The sequence below is a fragment of the Cyprinodon tularosa genome, unplaced genomic scaffold (genome assembly GCF_016077235.1).
Source record: "Cyprinodon tularosa strain WSP-4 unplaced genomic scaffold, ASM1607723v1 ctg127, whole genome shotgun sequence".
Classification (NCBI taxonomy): domain Eukaryota; kingdom Metazoa; phylum Chordata; class Actinopteri; order Cyprinodontiformes; family Cyprinodontidae; genus Cyprinodon; species Cyprinodon tularosa.
Genome location: NW_024038081.1, coordinates 184,949 through 198,830, shown reverse-complemented (window position 1 = coordinate 198,830; position 13,882 = coordinate 184,949). Strand labels below are relative to the sequence as shown.

At 39.3% G+C, this 13,882-nt stretch overlaps 1 protein-coding gene across 1 annotated transcript in view; it reads left to right on the top strand.

Moving 5' to 3' along the window:
- pdxkb (pyridoxal (pyridoxine, vitamin B6) kinase b) overlaps positions 1-13,882 on the top strand; it is a 36,592-nt gene extending 22,710 nt beyond the window's left edge. Inside the window, exons 4-11 of the mRNA XM_038276754.1 lie at positions 3,107-3,190; positions 3,751-3,785; positions 8,434-8,519; positions 12,062-12,107; positions 12,188-12,299; positions 12,578-12,714; positions 12,823-12,889; positions 13,541-13,882. Coding sequence (XP_038132682.1) covers positions 3,107-3,190; positions 3,751-3,785; positions 8,434-8,519; positions 12,062-12,107; positions 12,188-12,299; positions 12,578-12,714; positions 12,823-12,889; positions 13,541-13,656 — 683 coding nt within the window. The 3' untranslated portion in view covers positions 13,657-13,882. The remainder of the gene's footprint in view (positions 1-3,106; positions 3,191-3,750; positions 3,786-8,433; positions 8,520-12,061; positions 12,108-12,187; positions 12,300-12,577; positions 12,715-12,822; positions 12,890-13,540) is intronic.

Here is a 13,882-nt window from a genome sequence, read left to right as displayed (position 1 = left end):
AGCCAATGAAGAGAAGCCAGGACAGGCGAGATATGATCTCTCTTTTTAATTTTCATTAGAACTCTGGCTGCAGCATTTTGGATCAGCTGAAGGCTTTTAACTACAGTTTGTGGACTTCCTGATAGTAAAGAATTACAATAGTCCAGCCTTGAAGTAACAAATGCATGGACTAGTTTCTCAGCATCACCCCTGGACAGGATATTTCTAATTTTTGCAATGTTCCTCAGATGAAAGAAGGAAATTCTAGAAACCTCTTTGATGTGGGATTTAAATGACAGGTCCTGATCAAAAATAACACCAAGATTTTTTACTTTATTATCTGAAATCAGTTTAATCCCATCCAAATGAAGTGACTGGCTAATCAGTTTCTTTTTCAGAGACTCTGGTCCAAAGACTATAACTTCTGTTTTGTCTGCATTCAGAAGCAGAAAGTTAAGAGTCATCCAGGTTTTTATGTCTTCAAGACATGCCTGTAATCTATGTAATGGGTTAGCTTCATCTGGATTTATAGACAGATATAGCTGGGTATCATCAGCATAACAGTGGAAATTAATCCCATGCTGTCTAATAATTCTACCAATTGGGAGCATGTATAAAGTAAAGAGAATTGGTCCTAGCACTGATCCCTGTGGTACTCCACAGGTAACCTTTGAGCGTGTTGAAGATCTATCATTAACATGAACAAACTGAATTCGATCAGATAGATAAGATTTAAACCAGTCTAGTGCTGTTCCTTTAATTCCAACAAAATATTCAAGTCTTTCTAAAAGAATATTATGGTCAACTGTATCAAATGCAGCACTAAGATCCAACAGGACGAGCACAGATACAAGTCCATTATCTGAGGCCATGAGAATATCATTAGTGACTTTCACCAGAGCTGTTTCAGTGCTATGATGAGCTCTAAAGCCAGACTGAAACTCTTCAAAAAGTTCATTATGGTGGAAGTGATCGCAAACTTGTTTGGCAACTACTTTCTCAAGAATTTTGGATAAGAAAGGAAGATTGGATATAGGTCTATAATTGACCAAGTCATCTGGGTCAAGAGACGGTTTCTTAAGCAGAGGTTTAATTACAGCAACCTTAAAAGCTTTAGGTACATATCCCTGTAACAGAGATAGATTAATCACATCTAAAATGGAGGAGGAGATCAAAGGGAATACCTCCTTAAATAACCTGGTTGGAACTGGATCTAACATACAAGTTGAAGGCTTAGATGAAGACAATAATTTTGCTAATTCAGAGAGTTCAACTGGATCAAAGCAGTCTAAACCCAGTTCAGATTCCATGACTACCTCAGGTACAATCGCGGATAGAGGAGTGCTTATGATCTTATTTTTAATAAGATCAATCTTATTTATAAAGAATCCCATAAAGTCATTGCTGCTAAGAGCAGGTGGAATGGACGGTTCAACAGAGCTATGGCTCTGGGTGAGTTTGGCAACTGTATTAAAAAGAAATCTAGGATTATTCTTATTCTCCTCTATTAATGAGGAGAAGTATGCTGCTCTTGCTTTACAAAGGGTCCTCTTATACAGCAGTAAACCATTTTTCCAGACTAGGAAGGACTCTCGCAGGCCTGTGGAGCGATATTTTCTCTCCAGAAAACACATCACGCTATCTCGGTTCCTCGCCTCCTAGTGACGATCTGCGGTATTACTGCCAGTATTGAAGGAGGAAATCAAGCAGTTGGTGGCGGTAATGCACCAAGAGTTGTTTGCCAACCGCCATAAAACACAAGAAGAAGAAGACAAAGAAGGAGGGAATCAAGCAAATCAAAATGGCGGCGCCCGTCACATTCAGAAAGTTATGCTTGATTATTATTGCTGTACTTCTGTGTTATTGTTTAAAATGGCATTATTTAAAATGTTGCGTGGAAAAGATTTCAATCGTTGTTTAAAGTTGAAGAAGAAGTTGTTCTTCTTCTGTTTCTGGAGGGGCATTACCGCCATCTACTAGCCTGGGTGCCATTCCGAACTTAGTCCCGCCCACAAGGTTTGAGGTCGGGAAGTTCGGTCTGGCTCTGCTCCATAGTAGCGCGAGTATTATCGCCCACTGTCAGGCGATCCAATCAAATTGTCAGGGCGGGCTTTATACGATGATGGACAGATGATCAACAGTAACGTAATCAACCATGTGACCAAAGGGCGCATGGGTGACAACGACAATAGCTGCCGCTGGAGAGTTGAGGTGAGTAGATTCTGCTATTAGTTCTGTTCTAGAAGATATCGACAGCAAATGAATTTTAAAAGAGGAACAGAGAAACGCGATCAAGGCTCATCTTCTTATTCTAGGGGTGAAACTACACGCTTTGATTTTTGTTGACAACAACTATGCCTCGCTTAACATACGTCACGCACTCCGTTGCTCTTATTGGTTGTAGGTCTATCCAATTGAGTGCAGAGGCATTTTTTTTCCTGGTTCGTTCGAAACACGCCCCATAATCACAGCTCTATGGAGCAGCATCAGACTCATATTCTGACTAGAATTGAGTCGGACTACGTCAGGCTAGCCAACTACTGGAATGGAGTGTGAATCGGGATGTGCAGCCAGATGGAGATGACGCGTTCTGCTCATGCGCTCTTGTTATCAGAGAACCGAGCCGAGCCCACCTCTGGAACTGGTCTGCAGTTAGTGCGGTCCGGTTGTGTCTCGCTTGGTTCAGTTCAGTTTGCTTTCCATTTACACACGATAAGTTATCTCAGTTACTGAGCTCGGACCGGTCTCGGCACGGTTTTTCAAGGGTAGTGGAAATGGGGTAAGAGACAGACAGGACAAACAACCAATCATTCACACACTCACACCTAGGGAGGATTTAGAGAAGCCAATTAACCTAACAGTCTTGTTTTTGGACTGTGGGAGGAAGCTGGAGTACCAGGAGAGAACCCAAACATGCTCAGGGACAACATGCTAACTACATTCAGAAAGACCCTGGGCCGGGAATCAATTCCTGAACCTTCTTACTGTATCTGATGTATCCCATAAAGTATATTAATCACTATTCCTGGATCCATTTAGTGGTTTTCTCTAACACTGTTTGTTTCTAACACACTTTGAACAGCCTTTCCTAATAAAACTGACCTTGCTGTTGTGGTGATGCGTTCAGGGTACACCAGAGACACATCCTTCTTAGAGATGGTGGTGGACATAATTCAGGAGCTGAAGAGAGCCAATCCTAACCTGGTTTATGGTGAGGAACATTTGTATTCATGTTAGAAGCAGATTTTTCTATCTTAACAACACGTTCTCACTTTGTGTATAAAGCAAGTTAATGTGCTGCCTGAGCGGTGATTAACCAGTAGATTTAATGTGTTATTCACTATGATTATGAGTTTGGTCCATTAGAGCTCCACATTACAGCCCATTAATGCTCTCATAGAACATTGACCTCTCAGTTCTACCCTCCTCTCAGCATAAATCACAGCCTCCTTTAAAGTTACTTTTTATATCTTATGTTAGTTGGTCCTGAATCCAACTCTAACCAACAGCAGATGTTTAAAGGAAAACAAAATTCTAATGAAACTTTATCCTCCTCACTCATGAAGCCTTTCATCAACCCAAATAGTTTCCAGCAAATGTTGTTCCTCCTTTTTCTGTAAAGGTTATTGATCAGATGGAGGCAAAGCCAAGCCTTAAGCGCCCCCCCCTTGTTGGTCTCCATATTTCTGGATGAGTTCAGACCTCCAGATCCTGCACCGTTATTGCTGTCATCACTGCAGGGTTTGCTCTAATCTAAGTTTGTCTTTTCAGTGTGTGACCCAGTCCTTGGTGACCATGGATCAATGGTGAGATTATAAACGGCTCTTTTCATTTTTGAATGCAGTGACTGCTGATTTTTTTATTTTTATCATCTTTTATGATGTACAGGTGCTGGTCATAAAATTAGAATATCATGAAAAAGTAGATTGATTTCAGTAATTCCATTTAAAAAGTGAAACTTGTATATTATATTCATACATTACATACAAACTCATATATTTCAGATGTTTATTTTGTTTAATTTTGATGATTACAAATGACAACAAATGAAAATCTCAAATTCATCATATCAGAAAATTTGAATATTGTGAAAAGGTTCAAAATTGATGGCCCCTGGTGCCACACTCTAATCAGCTAATTAACTCAAACCACCTGCAAAAGCCTTTAAATGGTCTTTCAGTCTAGTTCTATAGGCTGCACAATCATGGGGAAGACTGCTGACTTGACAGTTGTCCAAAAGACGACCATCGACACCTTGCACAAGGAGGGCAAGACACAAAAGGTCATCGCTAAAGAGGCTGGCTGTTCACAGAGCTCAGTGTCCAAGCACATTAATAGAGAGGCGAAGGGAAGGAAAAGATGTGGTCGAAAAAAGTGTACAAGCAAGAGAGATAACCGCACCCTGGAGAGGATTGTGAAACAAAACCCATTCAAAAATGTGGGGGAGATTCACAAAGAGTGGACTGCAGCTGGAGTGAGTGCTTCAAGAACCACCACACACAGACGTATGAAAGACATGGGTTTCTGCTGTCGCATTCCTTGTGTCAAGCCACTCTTGAACCACAGACAGCGTCAGAAGCGTCTTGCCTGGGCTAAAGAGAAACAGGACTGGACTGCTGGTGAGTGGTCCAAAGTCATGTTCTCTGATGAAAGTAAATTTTGCATTTCCTTTGGAAATCAAGGTCCCAGAGTCTGGAGGAAAAGAAGAGAGGCACTTCATCCACGTTGCTTGAAGTCCAGTGTAAAGTTTCCACAGTCAGTGATGGTTTGGGGTGCCATGTCATCTGCTGGTGTTGGTCCATTGTGTTTTCTGAGGTCCAGGGTCAACGCAGCCACATACCAGGAAGTTTTAGAGCACTTCATGCTTCCTGCAGCTGACCAACTTTTTGGAGATGCAGATTTCATTTTCCAACAGGACTTGGCACCTGCACACAGTGCCAAAGCTACCAGTACCTGGTTGAAGGACCATGGTATCCCTGTTCTTAATTGGCCAGCAAACTCTCCTGACCTTAACCCCATAGAAAATCTATGGGGTATTGTGAAGAAGAAGATGCAATACACCAGACCCAACAATTCAGAAGAGCTAAAAGCCACTATTAGAGCAACCTGGGCTATCATAACACCTGAGCAGTGCCACAGACTGATCGACTCCATGCCACGCCGCATTGCTGCAGTAATACAGGCAGTGGCGGCCGGCCCATAGGGGGCGCTGGGGCACCGCCCTCCCTGATAAGAAGAGAAAAACGTAAAATATATTTTTAGAAATTAACTCATAAATGTTAGTTTTACTCTCTAGACTGTGTAACTATAAGCAAAACAAATTATATAAACTACATTTCCCTATCTACTGTCATTAATTTGTGGATTTCCACAGACAGACTCCTACCGTCTCTGTTCTGGGGGCGCTGATCAGACAGCCCCACATTTGCAGAGAATCTGTCAATCATGTACTATTGCTAGGTGAATTTAATGGCCAATCAGCGTCTCGGAACTTTATGGTATTGGGGCGCTGAAAATACTGCGCTTTTACAGGCTTCTGAACCCAAGCGCAGGTGCAGACAATTAGAGGGAAGATGGCGAAAGTAACGAGCGAGATGCAGCTTCCACCAAATTCGGTGAGATCCTTATTTATCTACCCGTTTGCCAGAAGAACATCCCTGTTGTATGATATGAACATTTCATTTCATGGTTATTGTGACTGTGACGAATCCACCTCGTCGCTTAAAACAACCTCTCTAACTTTGCGCGCCACACACACATTCCTGTTATACTGTGTTTGTGAGGACCAATACACTCGCGCTGAGATCAGTAGCTCCATGAACTTAAAACACACAAGCTGTTCCTGGTTACCTGCTGGCGTATTGAGGGTGCACACTTAATATTTCAGTGGGGTTAGCCATGTGTGTGTGTGTGTGTGTGTGTGTGTGGGTGGGTATGTGGGGTGTGTGGGTGTGTACGTGTTTATGCGGGGACTTGTCATCTTCAGTCTGGCTGCGTCTTTGCTGGGTTCAAACCCAGTTTGGTGTAATTGAATAAGTCAATGAAAAAAGAATTGTGTAAAAGAATTGTGTAAAAGAATTAAGTTGTAAAAATTATTTGTTTTTGTACATCAATTGTTTGTGGAGGTAATATATGGACAAAACTGATTAATGAGAAGAAATCAGAAATAAGAGAGCCTGATGTGAGGGGCTTAAACTATTTAATGAGGGCTGTGGGAAGAAAAGCAGCAATTTTTGTTTTCTGTTTCTTTGTTACATTGCTGGTAACTGGAGGGAGGCTGAGGCCCAGAGTATCTTGTATATGTTTAGTTTCTTTTGCACCCTGTTTTGAGTTTTTGAGCTCAATAAATCACCAACACCGGTAACCCGACTGAGACTGGATTCTTGGAGGCCAAAGAACCCCGTCACAGTGACCCAAATTATCACTGTTACTGTTATTATATAGTAAATTAAATCATTACTGTTAAATTGTATGTATTGTCCAATTGTTTATTTGAATTCTTATTCCGGGTTAGTTGGAGACATACACTAGGCTATAATCAGCCCCACCAAAAATATTTTTCACCAGCCGCCACTGAATACAGGCCAAAGGAGGCCCAACTAAATACTGAGTGCTGTACATGCTCATACTTTTCATGTTCATACTTTTCAGTTGGCCAACATTTCTATAAATCCTTTGTTTTTATTGGTCTTCAGTAATATTCTAATTTTCTGATATGATGAATTTGAGATTTTCATTTGTTGTCATTTGTAATCATCAAAATTAAACAAAATAAACATCTGAAATATATGAGTTTGTATGTAATGTATGAATATAATATACAAGTTTCACTTTTTAAATGGAATTACTGAAATCAATCTACTTTTTCATGATATTCTAATTTTATGACCAGCACCTGTATGCTAACTGCAGTGGTAGGTAGTATTTACTATTTAGATAGCCTTAGCACGGCAAACACTAATGCACTTCTGTTGTAGCTTAAGTGTCTTTATCAATTTCAGGTATTCGAAGCAAGTTATCTGTTACCATATAGTTGATGATCATCTCCCCCTAGTGGTCTGGAGCATTTATATTACATAGAGCTTTTTTTTTTTAACTTGCAGGTGTTCTTGCTACTAGTTGCATCTGTTTCATGTGTTTGCAGCACATTCACATCTTTCTACTCTCACATTTTTTTTTTGTGATTGAAACATTTGTCTTTGGAGTATTGTTTGTCCTTTGCATCCGTTTGTTTGCTAGACTCATTTTATGTTTGCAGCCTTTTTTGTAAATACGGCGAGTTGCTCCCTTCAGTCGCTCCAATGTGTGATGTTTATATAGAGTACTTTAATGCTACGTTCAGACATCACGCAGCAGAAGCAGCAGAAACGCACCTGCTGCTTCATTTCTGATGCTTGTACCTGTTTAGTTCTGACGCGCGGCTGAAGCATCTTTAGTGCTCTAGCTGCAGGGTTAAAAAGTGGGTCTGATGCGCGTTGGGCGGAGCTACCCTATCCTTTCTGTGCCTTTAACAATGGCGGATGTAATCGAGAGAGTCGCTAGGCTTATTTTAATGAATAATGCTACGTTCAGAGAGCAAGCACTGGATGCAGCAAAGAAGCTTCTGCTGCTTCATTTCTGATGCTTGTTCACATTAAGGTCAGACGTCCAGTAGAGTGTGTTCAGATGTGTCTGATGCTTCTGCTGCTCCTGTGTTCAGTGCCAGAGAGCGGCTTTGCTATATTTGTGTTTATAAGCGGTAAATCATAGTTTTAATATGTTTTTAAGTGAGAAAGTCCACCTGAAAACTTCATCTGTATAGTCAGTTCATCCAGATTATCATCCTGCCTTCAGACATTATTTCTCTGTGGGAGCCGCTCAGACCCCCATTCAGCAGCAGTGCACTGTCACTGGGAATCCCGTTCATCGGCAGCCCCAAGCACAGTCGCCTCTTCTGGGTTTTCTGCTACTGCTGGCAGCAGCTGGAAGTAGATCTTAGCGTTTATCACATCCGTAATCCAAACTGCAGGCACTAGAATAATAAAAGCAAACATATTTTTCCAGCAGGTTTCTACAATTTAAGTTAATTTATGCGTTAATAAACTGTTTGAGAGGAGTGATCATAGTGCTCTGCATCAGCAGTGCTGCGTCTGTCTCCCTGCCAGCTCCCAGATCAGATTCTCTGATTGGTTGATGTGACGAGTCCAGCAGCTAAAGTTAAAATTTTCCATCTCCAGCAGCTGCTGCTTCTGAAGCTCTTCATGCGCGTTAGATGCTCAGAAGCTCACAGGACCTTTTGCTGCACCTTGACGTGCTTCAACCATTGACTTTGCATGTAAACCTGCTGCTACTGCTGCTAATGCTGCTTCTGCTGCGTGCGGTCTGAACAGCCTGCGCTGGTTCATGGATGAAGGTTCTTTTATTCAGCATTTAGTATGTCTGAAATGATCTGAATGTGTAAATCTCTTTCCACAGTACGTTCCTCAGAATCTTTATCCAGTCTACAAGAACAAGGTGGTTCCTGTTGCAGACATTATTACTCCCAACCAGTTTGAGGCAGAGTGAGTGTTTAACAATATTGTTACCCATAGATACCTTTTTATTTTTCATCTAAAATGAAGCAGCGCTTCACCAATTACTCCCACGACTTTATTTCATTCTGTACTATATATTTTTTTAATTCTCACCATAACACAATCTGCAAATCCTTTCCTATTCCTTATAGGAGCAGTGATCATAAAAGTTTCCATATCTTAAATTAAATTGTTTTGAGTTTTGTGTGCATGAATTGGTCTGAACTTCTCTGTGAAATTTCATTCCTTGAACATCTAACCTTTTTTTTCCTTTGAAGAGTTTTCCACCAAATACAACTAAAATAAAATATACCACAACAAAGACAAACAGAGAAGTAATGACACCAAAAGAACATCATTTATCACTATCTGGAGCAGGATAAAAAATGTCCTCCTGTTGGTTTTAATTGTTCATACTCTGTATGTTTTTAACTGACCACAGTCTGTTATTGTTAGTTATTTTCCACCAGTTTATACTCATCAAACCCTTGAACTCTAATAAATCTTTGATCTTTAATCACAGAGTTACACATTGACATGGGGCTTTGTTGTTTAAAAGCAAACTATAACACATTTAAATCTATCTATATTCTGATGCTGCAGGTATTTATGTTGTATAAGACAAAGTAATTATTTTATTTACCTGATTCTGACTGTGGTGCAGTCTAGGCTGTGTCCAGCACAAACCACAAGTTTACAACATGAGGAAGTAGAAAACAGCTGTTTCCAAATTGATCGTAGCCACTTTCTGTCACCCAGCAGTAAAATGTTTTCACCATATGTTGGTTGTTAATATTTAGGAGTAAATATCAAGATGTGTCTCAGTGTTCATGTTTATGAAGGTTGCTCATTGCTGTCAGCATAATCAGGATGTTTGATGTTTAACTTCGGAGGGTCAGTTAAAGACTGAACAAGAATGTCAGAAGATTTGAAAAGACCACATCTACACCCACTTAATAAATGTCACAGCAACAATAGGGATGTTTCGTTGAACAGATGAGAATAAAGTGCTTTGATTATTATTAAGAGTTGGTAGAAGCTAAACACTGACCATCAGCACAAACGCCTCAGAGCTTCTCTCATGCAGGGTGGTGAAGGGGTGGTGATGTGGGCTTCCATGGTACTTTGCCCTCATTCAGTTGACCATGAACTCTGTTAAGCAAGCTTTTCAGAGTTAGATTTGAAGGGAATCTCTGACCTGATGATCGCTGGTTGGAACCGGTTTAGAAGGCTGCAAGTCTGAGGGGACCAGAAGAATTTCAAGTTTAGCTTTTAGAAATCCTATTTGAAAAGCATTTTTATGATTGAAAATTTTAAATAAAATTATTTAAAGAATTGGAAATTGTATTCATAAATCTATTATTAAATACTGAAATTTAAGAATATTTTTTCACACCCTTTTTCTATATGGAAGTTTAAAAACCACAATTCATGAAATACCTTTCCTCATCAAACATTTAAGAAGGTCATTCCTTTTTCCTTCTTTTTCACTTTGCGTTTTCAAATCTTGACTCATTTTTTATACTTCCTCTCCATTTAGTATCTGAACAACGCGTCTTCAACAGTTTAATAACAGCTTATTAACAGTTCTAGCAAAAATACTTACAGTTTGCTAACTACTAGTTTATTAATGGCTTATAAACTGTTTATAAACAGCCTATTAACTGTGTAGTAACACAGGGTTTCTGCGGGTCATTAAAAATCATTAAAAGTCATTAAATTATTATTATTTTTTTAATTAAGGCCTTAATTGGCATTAAAATTCATTAAATGTGATTATCATGGCATTTAAAATGCTTTATATATATATTTGTCAAATATATATATTTAACTGGTTCCACGTGTTTGCGTTGAACTGCTCCTGGTTGATCCTAAAGCCATATGTTCGAAACAGAAGCTCGAGGCACAGAAAAAGCTAGAGAATGGAAAAATGCTAATTTTAACATAAGTGGCTGGAAAACGAGAAATTCGGGACATGGCTGTAGCCTGTCAATGGTAAAGATTACGAAAGATTTGGCCCTGTTTATATATTTATATATCAGGGTTGTCAAAAGTATCGATACTCAAAAAAGTATCAATACTGAAAAGTTGTATCCGGATACAATACTCATTTTCAAAAGTATCGATACAGTGCCACCACCATCTTATGTGCAGATTAGAGGAAAATGCACTTTCTGAACACTGTGTGATTGAATAATTCTGTGCACTTTTCCATTTCAGACTTTTTTCTGTAACAGGTGCAGCTGCTGAGAATTATTTTTGTTTCTTAACCGGTTTGGCTAGTGTCATTGTTATGTGTACAAAGCATAGCCAAGGAAGGAACACTTAATTTGAATTTTGTAAGTTTTTTTTATCAAGCTTGCTTAATATTGTGCACAACATACAACCTCAAAATATAGTTAATTGTATTTATTTATCTATTTATTGTATTTCATTTATCAATGAAAACATTTCTGTTGAATTTTGGAGTCTTTGTTTTTATCTTTGTGGTATCGAAAATGACATTGAGTATCCAATATTTTACTTAGTATCGGTATCGAGTTGAAAAGTTTAGTATCGTGACAACCCTAATATATATATATATATATATATATATATATATATATATATATATATATATATATATATATATATATATATTTAAGAGTAATGGGTACTTCATGATGGAATTAAAATTATTTCTAAGAGCATTAAAAAGCATTAAATTAGAGTTCCTCCTTCCTGTATAAACCCTGTAACAATTTATACCTGGTTTGATAAAGGCTTATTAACAGATTGGTTACAAGACTAAAAACAAATATTTAATAACAGCTTATTAAAGGTTTAGTGAAAGCTTATAGTGTGGTAACAAGCCATTAAATGCAGTTTAGTAAGAACTTATGAGCATTTTTGTAATATACCAAAAATGTATATATTTTATTGACAGCCTTTTAACAATGTAGTAGCATCTTATAACCAGTTAGGTAACAATCTATTAACAGTTTGGTTACAATAGTAAAAACATTTGATTTAATAACACCTTATTTAGTACAGACTTAGATAGAGTGTAGCAACAGCCTACTAACAGTTTGGTAACAGCTTATTAGTAGTTTAGTAATTAGTTGTTTATTAAGAGATTATTATTAAGGGTAGAAGTAAAGCTAAATGGAAAAGTAAAACCATTTAGACTCAGGGACCACTTATCAAGCTGCAGCTAAATTGCTAATAATCCGTTGCCTGGTATCGTAAATATGAAATGAAAAAATGTAAATGCTGTTAGAAAAAGGGGAAAAAAGATAATTGAAATATAAGAAATGAATGACCTGTTTAATGACTGATAAGGAAAGATCTGTGCCTTTGTAATGCTTATGGGTTTAGCTGAAGGCTCCCAGATAAAAGGAGCTTTTCATCCTCTCACGCCCCCTACTGGTGGAAATGTAGAACAGTTCTATAAAACTTATTTGTTGTTGCCACCAGTAAAACAAAAATATCCAAGTATATATTTCTGTGTTTTCTTATAATAAATAGAATGTACTTTTTTTTTGTTTCAGATTATTAACAGGGAAGAACATCAGTTCACAGAAAGATGCAGTGGAGGTAACGGACAAAACCTTGTTCAGAGATTTTATTTTCTTTCTGCTTCATAGCTGAACTCTTTCTACCTGACTGTCTGTAAGGTGATGGACCTTCTGCACGCCATGGGCCCAGACACAGTCGTTATTACGTCCTCTGATCTTCCCCCCAGACTGGGAGACCGCTTCCTGGTGTCACTGGGCAGCCAGCGTCATGGTGGGTGGAACATGCTGGAATGTTGGACTCTGACAGACATATTTAGATCTAACATAAACCACACCTGGATCCTTTTAGGATATCATAACCTTCAAGAAATATAGAACAATCTAAAAATAGATTTTAAAAATATGTTTATTCCTTGGTTACATATTGCTTTTTTGTCATAAGAAGTTCTAGTGCTGCACCTGTCGCTGGAAGGCTTGTTATATGGAAACTGGAGTTTTTTTAGGGGTGTAATTACTTTTGCGAGGCGCCGTCTCTGCTTTGTCACTCAGTTCGTCCAGATGGAACCCGGGTGACGCAGAGAGTCCGAATAGAGGTTCCCAAAGTGGATGCTGTCTTCGTTGGAACCGGAGATCTGTTTGCAGCTATGCTGCTGGCGTGGACGCATCATTACCCCAACGACCTAAAGGTGAACCAGCACATTCACAACCCATCACACCATGAGCCAGACCGTTTCCTGTCAAAGCCTAAAGCAGGATGACACTTCTACTCCCTCTCCCTTTGCTGTTTCCCACAGACGGCCTGTGAAAAGACCTTTTCAGTGATGCACCATGTCATCCAGAGGACCATATCTTATGCTCATGGTGAGAAATGCTCTTCCCTCTTAGAATCCTGCATTTGAAGAACTGCATGTGGGGGAATATAAAAGTTAAACTGTAAGCTTTTCCAATATTAAATCTGCTCTAGATGAAGAGTGCAAACGTCATGCAAAACCTAAAAAGAGACTCCCTAACATAAACACCACAGTAGGAAACAAAAAACCTGCAGATAAAAAATGTTACGAAGCAGAAATGCAGCAATGAGAGAAAATAGAGAGCAGTAAGGTGCAAACATGCTGCAGACACATCAATGACGCTAACACACAGCCACAAGAGAACACATGCAAAACGAATGCAGGGTCATATCAGCTGGTGATTGTCTCCCCCTAGTGGTCTGGAGCGCTTCTGTTATGCATTGCTAGTTTGCAGCTTCTCCTAACTTTTAGTTGTTTTTGCTAATTGGAGCATTTGTCCCCCTCATGTGTTTCTGTGAGTTCTACCGTTTCAATTTGCTGTGAATGAATGTGTTTGCACTGCGTTTACACCCTCAGCCATCTATACATTGCCAACAGTATTGTTTTTCTGAGTGGACATAGAAAAGCATTAGTTTGTTTAGTGGTTTTGTGCAGTAGGCGTTAGATCAGTTGTTTCCATGGTTACGGTTAAAGAGTTAAATGTGTTTTGTTCTGCTCTCAGAGTTGGCAGGTCCCGGTCGGAGGCCCAGTCCACCACAGCTGGAACTGAGGATGATTCAAAGTAAAGCTGACATAGAAGATCCTGCTATAGTAACGGAGGCCACCGTCATATCCTAACATTAACATCCCATAAGACTCGCACTAACCCCCCCACCCCCCCACCCGTCCCTCTTTACCCATCAACCTCTAAAAACTGCATCTCAGTACAGTTAGCTTCAACATGTCATCATCCAGACCTCTCTAACACTTTAGTATCGTAACACCTTCCTCCTGTTATCCTGAAACCTTTTACCACTTTAAGCCTTCAGTGTCGTAACTACTTAAACCAACCCCCCCCCCCCCC